The sequence below is a fragment of the Nelusetta ayraudi genome, unplaced genomic scaffold, assembly GCF_046127955.1.
Source record: "Nelusetta ayraudi isolate G7.1 ecotype Tasmania unplaced genomic scaffold, CSIRO-AGI_Nayr_v1 ptg000166l, whole genome shotgun sequence".
Classification (NCBI taxonomy): domain Eukaryota; kingdom Metazoa; phylum Chordata; class Actinopteri; order Tetraodontiformes; family Monacanthidae; genus Nelusetta; species Nelusetta ayraudi.
The window spans coordinates 39,389-60,707 of record NW_027466216.1 but is presented as its reverse complement, the minus strand read 5'-3'; the positions used below and the strand labels follow the sequence as shown (position 1 = coordinate 60,707).

The 21,319-nt window shown below is 54.1% G+C and overlaps 2 protein-coding genes across 3 annotated transcripts in view; one reads left to right on the top strand and one right to left on the bottom strand.

Annotated features, from left to right (window-relative positions):
- The window catches only part of LOC142880307 (phospholipid phosphatase-related protein type 5-like), a 31,448-nt gene extending 26,291 nt beyond the window's left edge, over nt 1-5,157 (bottom strand). Inside the window, exon 1 of the mRNA XM_076014123.1 lies at nt 5,053-5,157. Coding sequence (XP_075870238.1) covers nt 5,053-5,115 — 63 coding nt within the window. The 5' untranslated portion in view covers nt 5,116-5,157. The remainder of the gene's footprint in view (nt 1-5,052) is intronic.
- plppr4b (phospholipid phosphatase related 4b) lies at nt 214-20,056 on the top strand. 2 transcript variants are annotated; one of them, XM_076014117.1, is made up of 8 exons: nt 214-1,319; nt 7,883-8,268; nt 14,492-14,677; nt 14,921-15,050; nt 15,177-15,372; nt 17,304-17,361; nt 17,868-18,041; nt 18,248-20,056. In XM_076014117.1, the coding sequence occupies exons 1-8, from the start codon at nt 1,277-1,279 to the stop codon at nt 20,012-20,014; spliced, it is 2,940 nt and encodes a 979-aa protein (XP_075870232.1). In that variant the 5' UTR covers nt 214-1,276; the 3' UTR covers nt 20,015-20,056. The 2 variants fall into 2 exon arrangements, with proteins under 2 accessions (XP_075870232.1, XP_075870233.1); XM_076014118.1 differs by lacking the exon at nt 214-1,319 and having other exon boundaries at nt 7,683-8,268.
- Nucleotides 20,057-21,319: the final 1,263 nt, after the last annotated feature.

The following is a 21,319-nucleotide window of genomic DNA, read 5'->3' as shown; positions in this document are numbered from 1 at the left end:
ATGATGGATGGATGGATGGATGGATGGATGGATGCACTGTGGCCCAATGGATGCACCTCAACACTCAAACCCAATCTGGTCTTCTGCCGCAGCATTTTTAACCATCCCAGCGATCACCTGGTGGCTTCTTCAACTGCACTTTCCACGTCAGGTGACCCAGCGAGTGGTGCATGACAATACATGTAACCACCGTGGGGGGTGGGAGGGAGCGGTGCACGCAGCAGATGTGAGAGGCAGGGAAGAGGTTAAAGACGCAGCGTTACAGGTTTGTCTTCCTTTCTGTCTTCTGCCGAGCTGAGCGCCGTCCTGCGTCTTCTCCCCCGGGGGTGGCGACTAATGAGCTCTGCTCTCCGCTGAATACCAGCGTCTCGCTGCACAGTGCGGCGCTGCTAGCAGTTGACGGGGCACGCACACACACACACACACACACACGCACACACACACACACCTGTGGATCAGACGAAAACGCTCTTCTTCTCTGCCGAGAAGCAAAACCAGGCGGAGAGAGAAGAACAAAAACAGGTTTTGATGCACAGAAACTAAATGATGTTTTTTGCTTTTTCTCCAGTCTGCAAACACTTTCACAGGTTACATGACAACCCGTTATTGACTCTGGACCCGCCAGCCGCTCGTCTTAGCTCAGCCAACTGTGTTTACGCGCCTGTTTCTCGAGCTAATAGACGCAAAAAACATGGCACCTTTGTGTTTACCACCGCTTCCGTGCAGCTTTGTGCACATTGAGACAATAAGAACCTCCAGTCGCACTGCCGCTCTTCTGCACAAGTCTTACAACTTTCCTAACCGTTCATCCTCATTGTGTTTTTGCTGCATGAGAGCAGACTCACGCGGGGCATGCAGGAGGCAGCTAACAGCGCTGGTGCCACAACGCATCACGGAGATTTTCGGACACGGGTGAGCAACGGCGACTGGCGAGAGAGCCGGGGACGTTTGTCCGTGAGTAACTTCTAAAGGGCCCGAACACAGAGCCGTGTTCTCAACATGTATCGCAACAACATGTCAGCTTCCCTTTGGCTCGGCGGCGAGCTGATCGCACCGGAAATCTGACCAGAGGAGACAGTTTAACAAGCGCCACTGGTGACCGGGAAAACAGCTCAAATCCTTTTCTTTTCCCCCCCAAGATTCTGCCAAGTCAAAAGTGACTGAAGCTTGAAGTTGAAGCAGTGAGCAGACCTGAACCTGGGAGACGTCCTGTCTCCTGTAGGGCCGATGCTTTGGTTGGGAACGGGTGGACGGCCTGCATTCTGATGGGCCAATTATGCTCCGCTTTCAACAACAGCCGTGTCAGACGGCCATTAGAGGTATTGATCAGCCTTTGCGGATTCTTAATTAAGCTTTGTGAATCATGATGAGCAGCACGCTGGCCCCTATTGACCGGCTGCCAACGCTGTTATGTGGCCGCGGATTTTCTAATTGGCTGGTTAGCCAGCAGATCAAATGTTTAATCTCGTGTCCACAGTGTCATTTGAATTTGGAGTGGGGGGGGGGGGGGCATGATGAATACTGCTGCACCGAAAACGATGCATGCGCAGTGAAGGAGGAGGAGGGAGGTCAGGCGACTGCACATCATTAAAGTCTCGTCTGCAGATGGATGGTTCTTCCCGGAGTCGCACCGCTGACCGGGGCTCTCAGCCGCGAGGTTAACAACGTCCCGTGGCGGCAAAGCAATTACATGCATGTGTTCGTTACCACGACTGCAAACCAGGCTGGAAATGATGCCGCGGCGCAAGTCGTCAGAGTTTCCACCATCTGCGTGGCAAACGAGGCTCCTGCTCTGCCAGTCGTTCCCGTCGACCGGATCCCCGGCTGCCCCGGGGCCTCCGCCAGCCCCCCCGCCCGCCCTCTGCACCACCGACTTCCTGTCAAGACGCACAAGATCATCGAGCGACCCAGGCGACCCGTCTCGGACTCACTTCAGGACGTCCTCCTCCTCCACCACCCCCACCTCCCCTACCCCCCCACCCCACCCATTCCCACCAGTCACATCTCAACTCTGCATCTCCAGGATGGCACGGCGGGAGATCCAAGATAAGATTCCACTTTTCCGTCATGTGGTAAAGATATTAACTGAGATTACTGTTTATTTTCCCCAGTGGATCACAAGACTCCAGTTGTAGACGGGACAGACTGTGCTCTGTGCTTTGTTCCCGTCAGATTCATCAGTGATCAACACCCCCCCCCCAACTGACTGGCTCTGCAATGTGAGACGTGTGGAACACGAGAAAATGCTTACATTGTGTTTTATTGCACCGTGATGCCACAGGCGGCGCTGCGACCTAGATACAGTCAATAGATCAGAGAGCCGAGCGTGAAGGGGGAAAAAAATAAAATACTTTTTTTTTTTTTTTTTTAAGTGCATCAGCTAAAGAGGCAGACACATCACTTTGATACGCACATCAAGCTCAGTCTGCTGCTAGAACAGGCACAAGGAGCAGCAACACGGCCACGACTCCCAGACACAGTGGATGATGCTTCCGGATGGGGAGGGGGGGGGCACGAGGCTGACGTGAAAAATACAAAAACATCCCCAAACAACTTGAAAATGGCATCTTCAAGCAGCCTGAGCTGATCCGGCACGTCGCACCTCATAAGAATTTCATGCTGCGTCGTTCTCACGAGTGGCCGCCGCTGAGGACGCCGCCGCTGCCCCTACAGGGCCCCTCCGTTCCTCAATGAAGATATTTTGTGGCGTTCAAGCAGGAGGAAGAGGAGGGGGGGCGTGGGGGGGGCTCCTCCACCTCCGCACGTCTGACTCTGAGAGTCTTAAATGGAAGCTGCGTCTCAGGTGACAAACTCGGTTTTTCCAGAGGAAAATTCATAATTCAGACTTTTAAAAGCTGAAGCGAGTACTCGGTGTTTTCCTGCGAGGCGGCAAAAGAAGACAAGTCGTCACTGTTGAAACTGAAGGCCCCCAGGGAGGAGTGCGGCTAAGCGCAAGCCTCTTGTTCTCGCCGTTATTCTTTGGTTGCAGTTCCTCGAAAAGTCCACAAGGGGAGCAGTAGTAGGGAAATAATAGTGGAGCTTCGTGAGTGCCCTGAAATGAAATGATGACTTGATCTGATCTGAACTGTCTGTCTCACACGCTCGTCCTCCTGGATGCACCTGGATGCACCATCAGCAGCACCATCAAAGCACCATCAAAGCACCAGCAAAGCACCAGCATCCTGATCCAGACTCATTGACTCCTAACCCTCTTAGCAAAGAACAGAAACCCTTTGTCCGCAGTTCAATCTGTGGCTTGTCACTTGAAGAAGCATTGTGTGTGTGTGTGTGTGTGTGTGTGTGTGTGTGTGTGTGTGTGTGTGTGTGAGAGAGAGAGAGAGAGAGAGAGAGAGTAACAGCTGCTCTGTCCCGTCACACATGTTGACACCCGTTTATTATTGAATGAGGGTCACAAGTAGATCAAAAAAAAAATCCAGTTAACCACTCGGGTGGTCTGAGGGAGGGAGTGAGGAGTGAAGCTGCTGCGTCAGAGCAGATTCATCACTTTAGCCTGCATCAACCACAGTCAATCAACCCCCCCCCCCCCTCCCCAGAGATAGATGCACTCACTCACTGTATGTTGCTGCCATCTGCCTGCCAGCGGGGCAGCGCAGAGGCAGCATGATGAATATGCAGGTGCAGCGGCGGGGAATCACGGGGAAACCACCGCGTACATCACCATGAGGGCCGCGCTGCACACATCATCCACTCATCATCTCACCAGCTTCACAGACGACTGAGGCTCCACTGGACAGAAGGGGGCGCTCTGACGCTCACTGAGAAATGTCTGCATCTTCTGCATCATTGCCTTGTGTGTTCTGTGTGCTAAATGCACAGTTCACTGCATGGTTCTTTTGCAGTGTGCATTTGCAAAGGTTTAACCCAGGGGGAGCCGGAGCAGCAGCAGATGGATGGAGTGTTATGAGCCACCTCATAGGAGGAAACAATACATTATGGGATATGTAGAAAACATATTGCAAAATCAGTGTCTCTGAAGCCCCACGGTGTTTAGCTCTTTATTGAAGTGACTCTTTAAACACTGAAAAGGCTATTTCATGACTTACTTACGACTAATATCATTTCTTCAAGTTCTGCAGGCCGGATTGAAAGCATTAAAAACGGTCCACATTTGGTCCCTGGGCCAGAATTTGCCCACGCCTGGTTTAACATGTATATACACAATATGAGAGAAGGGGCCACATCACAAACAATGACTAGCTTGGGTATTTGTCGATGAAACGCACTGTCTGAGTGTTTACACGTTTGCACAATGTGGAGATGTTCCACCCTGTACTGCACCCAGATGAACACTAGATGGCAGTGCGCGTGTTTAAAAAAAAAGTTGGTCTTTCCTTCAATGACCCAAGTGAGAACTACTTCCTGTTTGTTTCCCGTTGTTGCTCGTAAACTGCCGGTGGAATTCATGTATCCATTCATGCAGTGCTGTCATCTTCTCCCGGCAGGTCACGAGAAGACGCTGCAACTCTCAATACATTTTGAACGGAGTGGCAACTGTTTGCAATTACAACTTCAGTTGACGGAGCCTGTGGTACATCTGGACTGGACAGTAACCCAAGGCATTGTGGCTGTGATTGTCGCAGAAACGGTCGGTTCTGCTTTTAATTTCGGTCGACAGCGTTTGTTTGAGTAAAAGACTCAATCTGCTCCTATTTTCTGTGAGCAGCACGCGCCCTCTAGTGGTCAATATGGAAACATCCACTCGCAACTGCATGTTGAATTTTTGGTTAGAGAAAATCAACTCTTGAAAAATGTTTGAACACATAAGATCCAGACACGAGATATACGTGTGTATTGTGTGTTTAACTTCTTTGCAGCTTTTGCTGACTCACAGCCAAACTTGCAGCCGTGTCCTCTCAATTTGATAGGAGGCAGAAAAAGATGACAAGTGAGGCAGGCATGTGTAGTTCAATAGTTTGGCCACTGGATGGCGACAGAGCATCGTTATCCAAGTTAAGACGATACTACGTCGTAAAACTCGATCAAAGTATTTGCATTTCCGGTTTAGTCGAATAAAAATGTGCAGTTTCTTACCTCTCCAGCCAGCGAGCTGTACAGTTTCCGCCTCTCCTTCCTGCTGCGTGTCTTGAGCGGCATGTTGACGTAATTTATTCACCCACACACACTGCAGAGAGAAGTTAGAGGCACGTGAGAAAAAAAATACAGCGTGTGAGGGTGGGACAAGCGAGAATTTGCTGGAAATCCAGAGCCTGCCAGTGGAAATGAGGAATGCACGTGCAGTGCGTGCAAGTACTTGCTAGAACTTTGACTTGCTAAACTGCTTTCTCAGTTGTGGAAATCACTCCACGGAGTTTGTGTCTTCTGTGACGCTCTGCAGTAGAAGGTTGCCGCTGACATTTTGAGGACAGTTTAAAAATAATCTGCTGCAAATGAAGGAAGGACGAGACAGATGTCCCACTTTTAGCCCCGATGGCTGCGTTTCTATCAGGAGAAATACTAGATTGTAATCCTGTTCTAACCTGGCCCTGTGGCAGCTGGGAGAGGCTACAGCAGACACACACACACACACACACACACACACACACACACACACACACACACCCGACCCTGGGTTCAGGAAGAAGCTGCTATTGAAATAGATGGATCATCTTATCTCGAGACGAATCGATACATTTAGTTAGCTTCTTCTGGTTTTCCCCACATTTCCGCGACTCCCGGCCTCTGATGTGCGTGGCTGCTTCTGTCTTGTACTTTTGCAATCTGACACAGAAGGAAAAAAAAAAAAAACACAGCAGCGTCCACACTGCAAAGTGGAGAACTGACCCCGTCTGCTGCAGAATTCTCAGACTGCACTTTGCACTGACCGGGGTTCAGCACGCATGCCCCCCCCCCCCCCCCCCCAACCTACTGCTGGACAGCGTGCGCGTGACACACGTGCGGTTACCTCCAGCCCGCAGACGTCCCGCTGCAGCTGCAGGGCGCCGCGGGCAGAGCCTGGAGCCTCCTACCTTGGACAGCTCCCGGAGTTTCCGTCGCCTCCTCCCAAGTCTCGCAGCTTTATGGCAAGAACCGGCGACCGAAACGTGCTGCTTTCCAGCCGACCGCCGCCACAGCTGCTGGACTCCCGCACCGTCACCGCGTCTCCAGCGAGCGACGTGTTCGCGCCGCCCTGCGTCGCCTTTTGGCTTTTATTTTTGTTTTCGAGACGCAGAAGATCCTGGACGGTGGCGCATGAGAAGGGTTGCGCTGCCGGCACGCATGCGCACCTCGTGCCGGTCCGCTGTGGCTGAGTTGACTGATGCCTTCATGTGGTGTCGGGGAAGAAAGAGTGCAGAGGGTCGCGAGAGCAACACTGAGTGCTCGCTGCAAAAATGTTGACGGCAGGGACTGTTTGTTTTTAGCCAGAGTGACGCCAATCTGAATTTGTTATCATCATTAGATGACATTTTTATATACAAAACTCTTTTTTTTTTTTGTGAGCGAGACTCTCACACATCACATGATGTGAGAATGAATAGAGTCTTTGTCTCTCACTTGATCAATGGAAGTCATGGGGGCTTTAAAACAGTCTCATCTAGGACACTGGTGTCTGTTTTAATGCAGCGACCGGAATTCAGTTTGCTGCAAAATCCTCCATCCTCCATCCTGGCAGCGTTGTGAATCACTCAAGTCTATATTTTTAAAAATCTGGGTTTGGAAATTAGTACGGCTCTGCCGTCGTCTTTGTCTCGCGTTGCTTGTTGCTGCTGACCTGAAAAGCAAAAATTACACAGCGACCCCGTTTCTCACGCTCTGGTTTAACTTTGCAGCGGAAAATGTGTCCGTCTCTTCACTCGCTTCTGGTGGAGGCCACAGTGACTTTGAATGCAGCGTCGCCACTATCTGTGTCACCTCCAGCTGCGGTAACAGGAGTCTTATTCACACACACACACACACACACACACACACACACACACACACACACACACACACACACTGTGGTGTCCATTTACCAGCGCTGTAATGGGATTCCAAAGGAAATCCAGCAGCGAGGGTGTTTCTCAGATTCAGGGGAGCTCCTCCTGGTGGCACAGTGTCAGGGTTCCAGCACCGCTGAAAGCCTCCACTGTGTTCACCTGTCAAGCACGTGCTGCACCTGAAAGGCCAGTGGATCGTTTCATCCACTGACTGATTTTTATTTCAATGGATAAAAGGTTAAGAATATTGGATAGAACTGCATAATTGTCTGAATATAATACAGATATAAGCTGCTTTCTCTTATTGATATTTTGAAACTTTATCGAAGCTCTGATTTAAAAAGATGAATAAATAAATAAATAAGGTTCACGTCAATGGATTTGTCAGAGCGCCCCCACCTGGACAGCAGTATTTGCGGGGAAATAATGACGTTGGTTTGTACGGAATTAAAGTAGGCTAGTTAACCACGTGACCAGATGTGACGTTTGCTTATTGATGTCCGTGTTAAGCTCCCATGAAGAGGGAGTGCGTGTCCCTGGGAAAGGTGTGCGCGCACGGGTTTGTGGGAGTTGTTTTGGGAATTATTGAGGCACTCAGAAGCGAGAATAAAGCCCGCTGGTAAAGCAACAACAACGTCTGCTTATTGACGAGCGCGCCAACGTCCTTTTTTCAAACCTCTCTCTCTCCTCTCCCTCTCCCTCCTTCTCTCTCTCTCTCTTTTATGTAATTATTTATTTATCTTTCACTCCTCTGATGAACTCGACGCGCTCCCCTCCGTCGAAGAGCGGCTCCCTGACAGGAAGAGGAATAATAATGAGCTCCACATTGTCGCCGCTCGCTTGAGAGCCGCGCGTCGCTGTCATCCGCCTGCGTGGCCACACTGCGCCTGCGCCCCTCCTCACTCAGCCTCCACCGCCTCCTCCTCCTCCTCCTCCTCCTCCTCCAGGGCTCCCGCTCCATCCGACGGTGTGGCTCCCTTCGCTACCGAGAGACATCTCCGAGGGAGGCGCGGAACCGAGCCGAGCCGAGGCGCGAGGAGAGGAGGGCTGGAGGGGCCGCGGTGGAGGCTGCCGCTGCTGCTGCTGCTGCTGCTCCTGCCGCCGCTGCTGCTGCTGCTGCTGCTGCTGCTACACCGGCCGAGCATCCTGCTTGTCGCCGCGGCATGGAGCGCTCCTGATCCCGACAGGACGCCGCGGAGAGCTCAGCCATTCTTCCCGTCGACGCGCACCGGATCCGATTGGGATGATCCGAGGCCCGACCATGTCTGCCAGGGAGAAGGGAGCCCTGACCAAGGACAGTGTCAGCCTGCTGCCATGTTTCTACTTCGTGGAGGTAGGGGGTTGTCTTTCTTTATTCATCGTTTCCTTGAGAATTATTCATGTGAACGCCTCTCGTGGAGCCCCGGCAGATGTGATCCAGTGCGGGGATCCACCTGCCAGGGGCTTCCTTCTGACTTCAGCCAATTATTCCCCATATGTAGGTCAAAGTGGATGGTACCTAGTGGGGGATTAATATGCTGCTCTTCTAGCTTCTCTATTAGCTGTTGGACCTGCTCAGTTCTAGCCACCTGTTCTTGCTGACATTCACTGTCAAATTGAAATGAAGAGCTCTCCTCTTTTTTTCTTTCTTTCTTTTGTGTTTTTTTTTTTTTTTTGTCTTTTTGTCTTCGCCCCACCTCAGATGTGTTTATGCTCCGTCAGAGAAGCTGCTACCGAGGTGTCAGTGTGTTAACGTTTGGCCCCATCTGTTAGTCAGTGAAGGGAGCAAGCACACACGCACGCACGCACGCACGCACGCACACACTGATGTGTGCACCACTCCTCCTTCCTTCCAGCTTACAATCAAAGCCTGGAACACACACTTAGACGTCGTTTCGCTGGGTTTTTAAAATGGCTGCAGCAACAACTGATGAGCAATGTTGTGATGGTCGTGCATTCAGCATCCTTCTGTGTGTGTGTGTGTGTGTGTGTGTGTGTGTGTGTGTGTGTGTGTGTGTGTGTGTGTGTGTGTGTCAAGGGGTTTGGGGTGAGGAACCAGGAAAGCGGTGACAAGACCGCGGTGCAGACGTGGTGAGACTGGCTGCTTGGCTGGGGTGAGGAGGAGGAGGAAGAGGAGGAGGAGGAGGAGGAGGAGGAGAAGTTGAAGTGGGTGTGTTATGGAGAATGTTAGCAACGACAAAGTGAAAAACAGCGAGAGATAAGAGTCACAGCGGCCGACCCCTGGATTGTGAATCTTGGAGTCCAGATTGCTTCTCTACCTCTGCTGACTGTCACTTGTTTCCCTCTCATCCCCTCACCGCCGCCGCCGCCGCCGCCGTGCACTTTATGCACGCTCTACTTCACCGCTGGCCCGTGGCTCTTCAATCAAACTGGCGTGGCATAAACAGCCATCACACAAAGTTGCTGCTAATGCTGCGCGACGGACGGCGCCGGGGAATGGCTGCGTCCTTTCCTGTTGATTAAACTCACATTTTTTATTTTATTTTTTTTGGGGGGGGGCGGGGGGAGGATCTTTATCCTCTCCGTCTAAAGCGGCCGCCGCCGAGATCACAAGGGGCTCTTTGAGCGGACGCCGCGGCCGCTGCCTGCACCGATCGAGCTGCAGTCGATGCATTTTCCCTCTTCTAAACAAAGCGCAGCGAGCCCTTTCTCCAAACTAGGTCAATGCTAAAAAGTTAATTCTGCTCATTGAGCTATATGATGCCGATGCACCACGCAATTATCCCCACTCAGGCTCAGCCTCCTCTTTGCCTGTGTGTCACAGGCTGCGAGGTGGTGGCCTGCTCTCCTGTCATCCTCGGCTACTACTACAGTCCTTAGGGTGTGTGTGCGTGTGTGTGTGTGTGTGTGTGTGTGTGTGTGTGTGTGTGTGTGTGTGTGTGTGTGTGTGTGTGTGTGTGTGTGTGTGTGTGTGCGTGCGCGCGGTGGGGGAGGCCTCTGTGCATGTCAATCACTATGTTTCCCTCCTCCCTGGAGGAGAACGAGCCCGTGCTCTTCATCTGTGCGATGAATTCTTTATAGAGAAGAACTTCAGAGTCAGGACTGATTCAGTCTTACACACGACCTGGACGACGGCAGGTTTCAACGTAAAACACGCACCTGTGTTTTTAGGTCTTTTTTCCAGAGTCCCTCAGTGGGACGGATGAAAAGCCCTCTGTGCAACATCTTGAATCTGTCTTTTCTTTTTTTTTCTTTTTTTCCTGCCTCGTTCCGCTCTGACCCGCAGGGCCCGACGTGTTGCGAGGCAGCTTGAGAGCGCTGACCATAACGATGTCAAAGTCTTTACGAGTGTAAACGCCAGTCAAGGAGACATTCATATTTATAGACGGTTTTCGGTCTCTCGCTGCGACCAGGAATCATCGTTTCAAAAAAAAACGCAGAAAAAAAAGAGAGGACGGCCCCAGCTTGTTAACGTCACCTGATGCAACATCAGGAAATGAGTCTACTGGCCGTCTGCCCGCTGGCATCAGTCGGGACCGAATCTCCGGCTGGGCCTTTTGTCTTGGCGTCGCGGGACTCGGTGCAGAGTTGCTCCCAGGATGGGCGCTGACGCTTCCAGCCCTGCGAACATCCAGAAGTTTCCTCCGACCGTCTTCCAACTTTCCGTGGCCGGCGAGCGTTTTCTCCGTGGCGCCTCTCTCTGTGACACATTCCGCTTGCTGCCTCGGGCTCGCCGTTTCTCTCATCTCTGATTTGTGTTCAGGCTGCAGATTAAAATAATAATCACGAAATGAATTCATCACTCGACAGATTTCCAGTCTGAAGGGTCTCGGGGCGACGACCGTCTCCGTGCGAGAGCAGCTCTGAAGTCACACCCCACCCCACCCCCCCACACCCCCCCTCTCCCCTCGCCCTCCCCTCCCCTCAACTCCCACCACCGTATTTCACTTTGTGTTTCAGTTCCACTCGCTCTAATCCAGCGTCTTTACTTTAAGTGCAGACGGGCGGTGGAGACGGGCGGAGGTGCCAAACGCGGCCGGGCAGCTCCTTCGCAGGCTGTCGGCGTGAGCGAGCACGCAACTGCCGGTGGTGGCCTGCCGAGGAGGGGGGTGGGGGGGCAGGCGCAGAAATCTGGAATTCATGATGTGATCGCGCACAGAGAAGAGCTGGACTCAAAGTAATTCATTCAAATCCTGGAGACGGGGAGCACTAAGCAGGAACATTAGCTTTCAGTGAAACTTCTATTTGTTGTCCTTCAGCATCAATCAGTCGACTTTTATTTGCAAAGTGTTAAATCCACCATCTGGAAAAAATAGTCCCCAATCAGGAACGCTTTAATCTTAAATCATTTTCTTTCTTTTCTTTTAATTGGAGTCTCCGACGTGTCAGACATTGAGGAGCAGCAGCGGCAGCAGATACGATCTCGGCGCTGCGGCTGCTCCACTTCTCCTTCTTCGGAGCGCCGGAGTGCAGCGAGGCTCCGCCGCCGAGCCTCGGGCTGCTTTTCCTCCCAGCTGGAACAAATGAAAGCGTGAGGAGGCTCCCAACAACTGTTATCTACAAAAGTGAGGCACGACAGAAGATTAGATCACGTGTATAATTGCGGCGGGGTCGCGGCGCTTCTCCCCGGGGATGCAAAGTTGAGGCGAGTCCCATTGTGAAGCGCAGCCCCCCACCCCCCCAACATCCTGGACGGCCTGTTTACGGAGCCCCACCCCCAACACCAAACACCCCCCAAACCCCCTCCTCCTGAGGCTGCAGTCAGTCCCTCTGGTCGTTGAAGCAGATAAAAATTGGATTTCAATTTTACCAAATTGCTCCTGAAAAAGAACCGACGTCGGCTCGGCATTAGAGGCCTTTTAATTGTTCGGTGGGATGGATTCCTTTGTGCTACCTGAACGAGTGAGAGCGCAGCAGTTACAGCAGGGTGCCAGGACGGTTAAGGTGATGGACTGCTAATCCGCTGCGCTCCGTCCCGCCGCTTTGTGTGTTTGCAAGCCGCCTCCTCCCATCAACGGCTCTGCTGGCAGCGCGGCAGCAAAGTTTGCTCCGAGCCGGACCCGGGCAGGCGGGACGTGGAGCTCAGAACTCGGAAAGATGCGTTTTGGGGTCGGACTCGGGCGCTCTGGCGCGAGTTGCCTGCACGCAGAGTGTGGAAGCACGCCGAGTAATGGAAGACGAAGAGGATGATGAGTGCGGTGATTAGCGTTGCACTAATTCCCTGCGAGGGAAAAGCGGCTTTCTGCGAGCGGCGGCTGGCGTGAGGCTGTTGAATGCTCAGAAATGCAGAGAGCAGAGTGGATCTCAGGGCTCCTGCAAAGCCTTCCAGTGGCCAGGCGTCCAGGCTCTGCAGGTGCATGCCAGTGGCTGTCACTCATTACAGTGGGATAAGTTTAAATGTGCAGTAATATTTGTTTTATGTGTGAGTGTATGAAGGATCATCTGATTTGGTTTTGCTCAAGCTTTTCCCAGCATTGATTTTTGAGACTTTCTACCAAACGTTATCACTCACAGCACCGAGACAAAAGTTTCCAAAATAAACCCTCCAGCAGCAGCAGCAGCAGCAGCAGCAGCAGCAGCCGACTCCAAAGTCTGTCTGACAAACGGGGGGGGAGAGGCACCGCGAGAGACAAACTGTAAAATATGCGACACAGTTAGAGTGTGCAGGGAGCGAGTCAAAGACGACGGGAATGAGGGCGAGACAAAGGGAGCGAGGCGGAGGGTGTTAGCAGATGTAGGCCAGCGGAGCATCGGCACTGAGTCTCGCTGGAGTCTCCCGGAGGAGCGCAGCAGAGATGGAGCTCGCTGCTGCCTCACCGCTCCGTCGCTCCTCCGTCGCTCCTCCGTCGCTCCTCCCTGCTAACTTTAGCTTCTGCTACGCTGCACTTAATGAGGCAATTTAGCAGGAGTTGTTTGTCACCGCTACCTCCGCTGCTCCCCGGCCCTCTGCGAGGTCGAAACGTGCTCCTGGAGAATGGGAGGCGGCTTCAGGAAGCGATTATGTCACCGATCGACTGTCTGCGTTCTCACCAGCTGTGCTCCTGCAGCTGTGTGGGTTGAAAGCTTCCTTTCATCATCTGACATGGTGTGGAAGAAGAAAAAAAAAACAACATTCCAACATGTGACTTGTGACATCCGCTAACATTAGCATTAGCTCAATAGCGACTGGGATGTGGGCATATGGAATTTCTTTGTTTCAGAATTCAACACAATGGATTGAAAAAAAAAACAACATTTGCATTTGGCTGCTGCAGCCACAGAGGAAGAAGGCGTCCTGCAAAAAAGGAAATGCACATCCAGAAGAAACGCTGCTGCTGCTGCACCTCCACCTCTTTGTATTCCTGTCAGTCACAACATCTGCCAACCTCAGCATGAACTCGCAACGTGGCAAAGCGCGTGGCGGCGCTCGGCGGCGGCGCTCGGCGTCTTCCTCCCGATCAGATGGCGGCCGCCGCACCTCCTGTCACAGCGCCCGCCCACTAAACGGAGCGGTGGCGAGCAATGTGCGCGGGGACGGCGAGGCGTGGCGAACGCGATTAGCCGCCGCCGGCCTGAATATAACAGGATGTGACTTAAAATACCCGGCAGAGATCCACTTTGAAGTCCGAGGAGTTACTGTATTCCTCCTGGAGCCGCTGCCTCCGCACTGCCTGAGACGCCGCTGACCTACATTCACGCCCAAGTGCGGCGCCGGCGAGCAGAGAGCCGAGAGGTTCATACGGTGGCATCAACATATGGCTGGGGGGGCACGTTGGGGCCCACGTGAACCTGACTGAGTCCTGTGAGGGACCTTCTGGCTTCCACCGAGGCCTCCTGCACTACTGTGGCAGGAGTGTGTGTGTGTGTGTGTGTGTGTGTGTGTGTGTGTGTGTGTGTGTGTGTGTGTGTGTGTGTGTGTGTGTGTGTTGGCCCTGCCATGACTTGGCCACTTGTCCAGGCTGTGACTCCGCCTCCTTCGCCCAAACACAGCTGGCACAGACTCGTGATGGGGAATCGATGGGTGGCGTCGCCGCTTTGCTCTGCCAGGGTTTCTGGGGTTTTTCCCCAACGTCTTGGCTCGCTCCCACTGGCTCTCGCAGTTATTCGCAGCTCCTGAGCGGCTGAGAGCATCAAACATTGCTCCAACCTCAGGAGCATCTCAGTAGGACTGGAGAAGAAGTGACTGCAGTGACTTCCAAAGCTGCAGGTCAGTCAGGGGGAATGATGCAGGGCTCTTCTGCTCTCTCTTGAGTCAGAAAGTCCGATGTCGAGCAGCTTCTGGACCACTGGCAGCTGTCAGGCTGGGGAGACGGGGACGGACCGGGTTCCTCTCTCGGCTCCGCAGGCCTTCAGTCTTCCATCGTCCTCGGCAGCTCGGCGCTGACCCGGCAGCTTGGTGGAAACTGTTTTCCGAGCCTTCGCTGCCATTAGAAAGTCCAATTAGCTCGGCCACTCATGCAGAAGTTTATGGGGGCAGTGTGCAGCTTCAGCTGGCAGTTAATCTGTTTATTTATTCATTGGGAATCTCTTTACGCTGTGGTTTTATGAGCTCTTCACCACCTCTCCCCCCCACACACACAACTCCCCACCCCCCCCTCCTCCCCCCACCCCCCACCCCTCTCTCTGCCCGTCAACAGCTGCCCATCCTGGTCTCCTCGGTGGTCAGCCTCTACTTCCTGGAGTGGACGGACATCTTCAAGCCGGTCAAGTCCGGCTTCAACTGCCACGACCGGAGCCTGAGCCTGCCGTACGTCGACCCCAACCACGAGGTCATCCCGCTGCTGATGCTGCTCAGCCTGGCCTTCGCCGGGCCCGCCATCACCGTGAGTAAACCCAGGGGGGGGGGGGGGAAGAGAGAGAGAGAGGAGGGAGAGAGAGAGAGAGAGAGAGTGAGGTGGGGGGGAGAGGGAGGGGGGGAGAGAGAGAGAGAGAAAGAGAGGGGGAGAGAGGGAGGGAGAGAGGGGGGGGGGAGATAGAGAGAGGGGGGGGGAGAGAGAGAGAGAGAGAGAGAGAGAGAGAGAGAGAGAGAGAGAGAGAGTTTCAGAGCTTGTGTTTGCCCGCTGCAGATCATGGTGGGAGAGGCCATCCTGTTCTGCTGCCTGTCCCAGAAGAACCGTGGCGCCGGAGCCGAGGCCAACATCAACGCGGCCGGCTGCAACTTCAACTCCTTCATCCGTAGAGCCATCCGCTTCATCGGTTCGTCCCGCTGCTGCTTCTGGTTTCCTTTTATATTTGTCCCGCCGTGCGACCTCTAAGCACACCCTGCCTTCTGTCCTCCTCCTCCTCCTCCTCCTCCTCCTCCCCCTCCTCCTCCGTCCACAGGCGTCCATGCGTTCGGCCTGTGCGCCACGGCCCTCATCACCGACGTCCTCCAGCTGATGACGGGCTACCCCGCCCCCTACTTCCTCACCGTGTGCAAGCCCAACTACACCACGCTGAACGTCAGCTGCGAGCGCAACCCCTACATCATGGAGGACATCTGCTCGGGGGCCGACCCTGCAGCCATCAACCAGGGCAGGTGAGAGGAAGGATGCAGTGAACAAACAGAGATGGGGGGAGGGGGGGGGGCGGAGCTTGCATTAGAAGCACATGTAGATTGGACCGCAGTCTCTGGGCTCTAAATATAACCTCCCTTCCCTCCTGGCGAAGACGCTGCGCCGCTCCCTCTGTGCTGTGTCACTCTGATTATTCAGCAGGACGCTCCCCAGTCTCCGGAAGTTGCATCCAGTGGCCTGAAAAAAGGTCTCTCTCTGTTGCACAAAAAAAATAAAAAAGGCCTTGCTCACACTTTAGAGAAGGTCAAGGCTCCGAGCCTGGACGTAAGACAGAGAGAGGCTGCTGTTGCCAGCTCCTCTCAGGTTTGAAGAAGTCCTTTGGTGAACTATAATAACCTTGATTTCTTTCTTTTTATCAGTCATCTGGGTATTCAGCTGTAATTAGATGAAAGAGATGAAGAAACGAAAGGAACACACCAGAAGTTCTGCCCTTCTTCAGCTTCTTCTCTTCTTTGTGGCTCTTTTCACATCAAACTGCGGAGAGAACCCCCACCCCCCCACCCCCGCTGCAGGACCTGCTGGCTCTCAACAGTCCAGTGCAACCGCCGAGTGCCCAAAGAGCAGCGAGCGAGACTCGGCGGTGCCTGTGAGACGAGCGGCTCTCAGGAGGGAAGGGAAGCCAAATTAGTAACATGCATGAATTAAACATAGATGCAGAGGGAGAGGAGTGCTCGGTGCATCATGGGAAAGCCCCTGGCGGTCTGATGGGAAATGCAGTCGTGTAGGCTGGAAGTAATAAATGCATTTCTCTTCTTTTTTTCCCCCCCTTCTTCTCCTTCTTTTTTTTTTTTTTTTTTAAACTTGTATTTCAAAACTTGAAGCCGTCCCCAAACTTATTTAGAGTTTTGCCCCCTCGTTGTCCTTGACATCCAGCCTCAGAGAAAGGCTGTTGATTAGCAGCATCTTCAAAATCACCACCACAGCCTGGAGCGCCTCGGATCCGGCAGGGAAAAACAGCATCCACAGTAAAGGTGAAGGTTGCATGGGAGCCCAGTGTTTCAGACGCCGGCCTCGTTCTGTATCAACCCGGCGCGGGCTCATTCGGATGTATGTTTAGTAGGAGGTGCACCCTACAGCTGCAGCGCTCACGCCACTCTCTTCAGTGTCTAAAGTGGGTCAACGCGTTCAGGAGCGCTGCACACTTCCTGCGTGAATATGTTTTTTTTATGACTCCGCAGATGCGGGGGACGGGATGCTCGCTTTGAAGGCGAGAGTCCGAGCCCGGGCTCTGTCCGACACGAGCACCTACACACACTGGCACGCACGCATACAAACACGCAAACATGCTGTATGGACAACTGCATCGCTGCACCGAGCGCTCGCTCGCTCGCAGCCAATCACGTACTTGCAGCGTCAGGAGGAAAAAGATGCTCAAACGGTCGGAGGAGCCGTCAGAAGTAGGTCATTCGGTTGCAGCTCTGCAGGAAGAACTGGGCCACAGGTTCATGTTGGCGAGCACCAGCTGCTGCTGCTGCTGCTGCTGCTGCTGCTGCTGCACGTCCACGTTCCTCTGGCCGTTTGCTGAGTGGCACTTAAAAAGAAAGACATCGCTTAGCACTCGTAGCGCCGCTGTCAGATGATTAAATTATCTTTGGGGATCAAAGCCGAGCAAAGAGGAACAGACGCATCCAGTCAGGCTGCGTGTTCCAAGCCCTGAACAGTGAGCGCAAGGTATGTGGGTCAGTGCATGAATTACGGATCAACAGTTTGTCCAGGCGGCACCATCAGACACTCGGGTCACGGAGACAATTTTCACTGTTTTCACTGCAGGCTAATTAGCACCACCACACACGCACGCACACATGCGGTGTGTGTTGACTTGCCGTTGCCCTCTTGTCCTCCGCTGACTCACTCGTGCACACTGAGATGGTTCCTGTGCTCTGGTCTCTTGCAGGAAGTCCTTCCCGTCCCAGCACGCCACCCTCGCTTCCTTCGCCGCCGTCTACGTCTCGGTGAGTAACGCGGCTCTTCGTCCTCCCACCAGCGGGCTAAATATGTAGCAGATGCTAATGAAGCCTCTTTGTGCACGAATGCAAAAACAAACAAACAAAAAAAAAAAAGCAATAATGCACTGCTTCACGCTGGATGTTGCTCTGCGTGTCGTGGACGTGTGTGGGCTGAAGCAGCAGCTGGTGTTGCAGCCGAGACGAAAGTGAGACTTCAGACAAAACAACAGCAAGACAGAAAAAAATGACCAGTGTCTTCTTTAAGTTCAAGTTCAGGGAGCAACATCTGTTTTCAGCACGGGTGTCACAAACAGAGCCTATACATGGCAGCAGCTGGATTATTTTCCATTGCTATCGCAGCATTGGCTGAGTCTTGACCATTCTTGATCAAAAATACCGAGACCGAGACCCAGTAAAAAGTGACCTGGAGACCAAGACCAATCTCCAGGACTACAACACGAGCAGCAGCAGCAGCAGCAGCAGCAGCAGAAATCTTGTCTCCCCGTCTGCAGATGTACTTCAACAGCACCCTGACCGACTCGTCCAAGCTGCTGAAGCCGCTGCTGGTCTTCTCCTTCGTCATCTGCGCCATCATCTGCGGCCTGACGCGCATCATCCAGTACAAGAACCACGCTGTCGACGTCTACCTGGGCTTCCTGCTGGGCAGCGCCATCGCCATCTACCTGGTAGGAACCCCCCCTACCCACACACACACACACACACACACACACACACACACACACACACCAGCAGCAGCTTGGAGAAGCATTTTGAGTTGGAACAGGATGGATGAGCTGGCGTTGAACTCACTTCCTGTGTGTGTGTGTGTGTGTGTGTGTGTGTGTGTGTGTGTGTGTGTGTGTGTGTGTGTGTGTGTGTGTGTTGCCTTCAGGGACTCTATGCCGTAGGGAACTTCCAGCCCAGCGAGGAGGCGTGTGCCGCCCCTCCCCCGGTGGTGCACCGCCCGCCCTGCCCCCTGCCGCACATCAGCCAGGAGGCGGTCCTGCACCACCTGCAGATGAAGGCCGGCCTGGGCGCCGTCGACGCCGCCGTGCTGCCCACCTCGCACTCCGAGGGCCTGCTGCACCGCGCCCTGCAGCAGCAGCAGCAGCAGCTGAGGCCCGACGACGCCCTCAAGCACTCGGGCGTGGAGATCTTCTCCCCCTGCAGCCCCTACAACCGGGACGGCATCGCCACCTTCAGCCACACCCTCCCCCGGGTGCACACACCGCAGGCCATGGCGGCGTACGAGGAGGCGGCGCGGCGCCACGCCGCCACCCTGCACCACGCCTCCATGGACTCCAGCAGGTCCAAGCAGCTGCTGTCCCAGTGGAAGAGCAAGAACAGCGGGCACAAGTGCTCCCTGCAGGTGCCCGACTCCTTCTCCTCCTCCGTGGACTCGTCGTCGGGCCAGTCGCCGCTGCACCCGCACCACCACGGCAGCATGGAGCTGCGCTCCGCCTCCGAGCCGCCGCCACCCGCCGGCCTGAACGGGGGCTTTGACGCCGCCGCCGCCGCCGCCGCTTACATGTCCAAGCTGCCCACTGGCGCCAGCACCACCCTGCCCAGCAACTGCAGCGGCATCACGGGCGGGGCCCGGATCGCCCTGCAGTCCCGGCCCGGCTCCTCGCAGCTGGTCCACATCCCCGAGGAGGCTCACGAGAATTACAACGGCAATGGCAATGGCGGCAGCAGCGGCGGCGGGACCCCGAGGATGGGAGGCGGGACCCCGAGGATGGGAGGCGGGGACGGCGGCGAGGGGATGCTGAGCAGCAGCAGCGCCCACGCCAACTGGCAGAGGGCGGCAGAGAAGACGGGCTGCGGGAACGGGCCGGGCGGCCAGCCCAGGCTCATGCAGGTTCTGGCCATGTCCAAGCAGCAGGGGCTGCTGCAGACCCACTCCAAGAGCCTGGACGAGAGCAGCATCGCCTGCCAGGGCTCGGCCCGCTACCGGCCCAGAGCCGACCACGACCTCTGCGGCGGCACCGCCGCCGGGCCCGGCTCACTGGGCAGCGCCGCGGGCAGCATCTCGGGCAGCACCGGAGCCATCGTCCGAGTGGAGGCCCACCCCGACAGCACCAAGCCCGTCATCCAGGCGCCCGTCATCCAGGCGCCCTCCACCGACGGGAGCGGCTCCTGGAGGTGGCGCTCGCTGGATCACGGGACCGGGGTCCCTGGAGGTCCAGGAGGTCCAGGAGGTCCAGGAGGTCCAGGAGGAGGAGCAGGAGGGACTTTACGGCAGTCGTTTGAGCTCAACGACCTGAACCGAGACTCGGAGAGCTCGGACTCCCTGCGCGAAGGTTCCATCGACAGGAAGCGGGCCAACCACGTGGTGACCACCAGCGCCACCTTCAGCACGCCGCCCATCGTCACCGTGCACACCCAGGGCAGCGGCCACTCGGAGCCCAGACTCCAGCCGCAGGGTCTCTCCACCATCAGGGTGACCCCGGGCGACGGCGGTGCCTCCGGGTCAGGCGGCGGCGGCGGCGGCGGAGGGGAGTCGGCCTCAGAAACGCCGTCAGTGGCCTCCAGCCGCGAGTCGACGCTGCGGAAAAAGGGCAATAATATCATTCTGATTCCGGAGAGAGCCAACAGTCCTGACAACGCCCGCAACATTTTCTACAAGGGAACGTCGCTCACGCCCGTCTTCAAGGACTAGCGGCGCCGGCCGCTGGGAACCTTTGGCAAGATGTAGCTTCAAATACACCCAGAGGGTCACAACGTGAGAGAAGCATCTCATCGTGTAAATATCATGAGGGAGATTTTTCTTTTTATTTTTTCGTGTGTTTACACTAAATCACAACCTCTCAAGTGTTGTAGGAATAATCACTGTGTACTTTGTGCTCACTGCGAGGGGGGAACCTGATGAGTGGGGGGGGGGGGGGGGGGGGTGAGGAAAAGAAAAACAGTTTCACATCGTTAAAGAAACAAAAGGAATCAAAAACAACAGTGTTTGAAAAGGTTCCCAGACCAAACGTTGAAAGTGTAGCAGAAACAACGGCGTCCCGGCTGCCAGAGCCGGCGTTTACTTCCTTGCACTCTAAAAACTGTGTACGTGGAGAAAAAGGGTGCTACGCCACAAAATACTCTTCACTATACATTATGATATAAATATATATATATATAAATATAATTTGAATAGATATACGATGATTTATTTTACAAAAGAGTTTTAAAAAAGGAGAGGAAAAAAAACGACAACACTGGGATTAATATGTGACAGAGGTATGTTTTGTATTTTGTCTGTACAGATATCACATAGTCAACAAAAGTACCGTTTTTGAACCATAAGTGTGCTTAGCATTCCTTCTCTAGCTATGAAGTCAGATATGCTGTGACTTGCACTGAAACATGTTTACCGTACCTTTGTATACTGTAAACCCCGACCGTATCTTTAGCTCCTCCCCCGAACGTCCCTGACGTCCGCGTCGCTCTCTCACATCTACAGCACAAGGAGCGGCAGAGTGCAGCGGGAAACTGTGCCGCTGCTCCGTGGCGCTAATAGCAGCTCGGGCACAAACACACAAAGAGCCAAACACACTGAACTGTCACGGCCGGGCCGGTCGGCCAGAGACTTTGCTCCGCCGCGCGTCACAAGCTCTCTTTGTAGCGTCTCAAGTACTGACAACTGTGCAAGACTTCCTGTTCCTGTTGCCGTCAAATCCAAAAGGTAAAGGAAAAAAAAAAAAATGACAGGATTCACAAAGTGGCCTAGCGTTTTTATTTGATTTATTTAAGGGTGATTGGGGAGGTCATTGCTTTTCTTTGGTTTTTATGTATTTATTTATTTATTTATTTGAACCTGCAATCTACAGTCAGGAAGCGGCACTTTGCAGCTAGGCACCACTTTGTCGTCTGCGTGCTCTCCGACAGGAGAGACCTTCGGTCGGGGACGTTGCAGCCGAGCCGAGTGTTGCAGCGGCCATGCAAGGAGACGCATTACCATCCCCGTTTGTTTAGTTCC

Coding starts and splice junctions, on each gene's coding strand:
- plppr4b (XM_076014117.1), top strand. CDS start 1,277: ATGCTCCGCTTTCAACAACAGCCGTGTCAGACGGCCATTAGAG. Junction 1,320..7,882: donor GTGTCAGACGGCCATTAGAG/GTATTGATCAGC, acceptor CTCCTCCTCCAG/GGCTCCCGCTCCATCCGACG. Junction 15,373..17,303: donor GCAGCCATCAACCAGGGCAG/GTGAGAGGAAGG, acceptor GGTCTCTTGCAG/GAAGTCCTTCCCGTCCCAGC.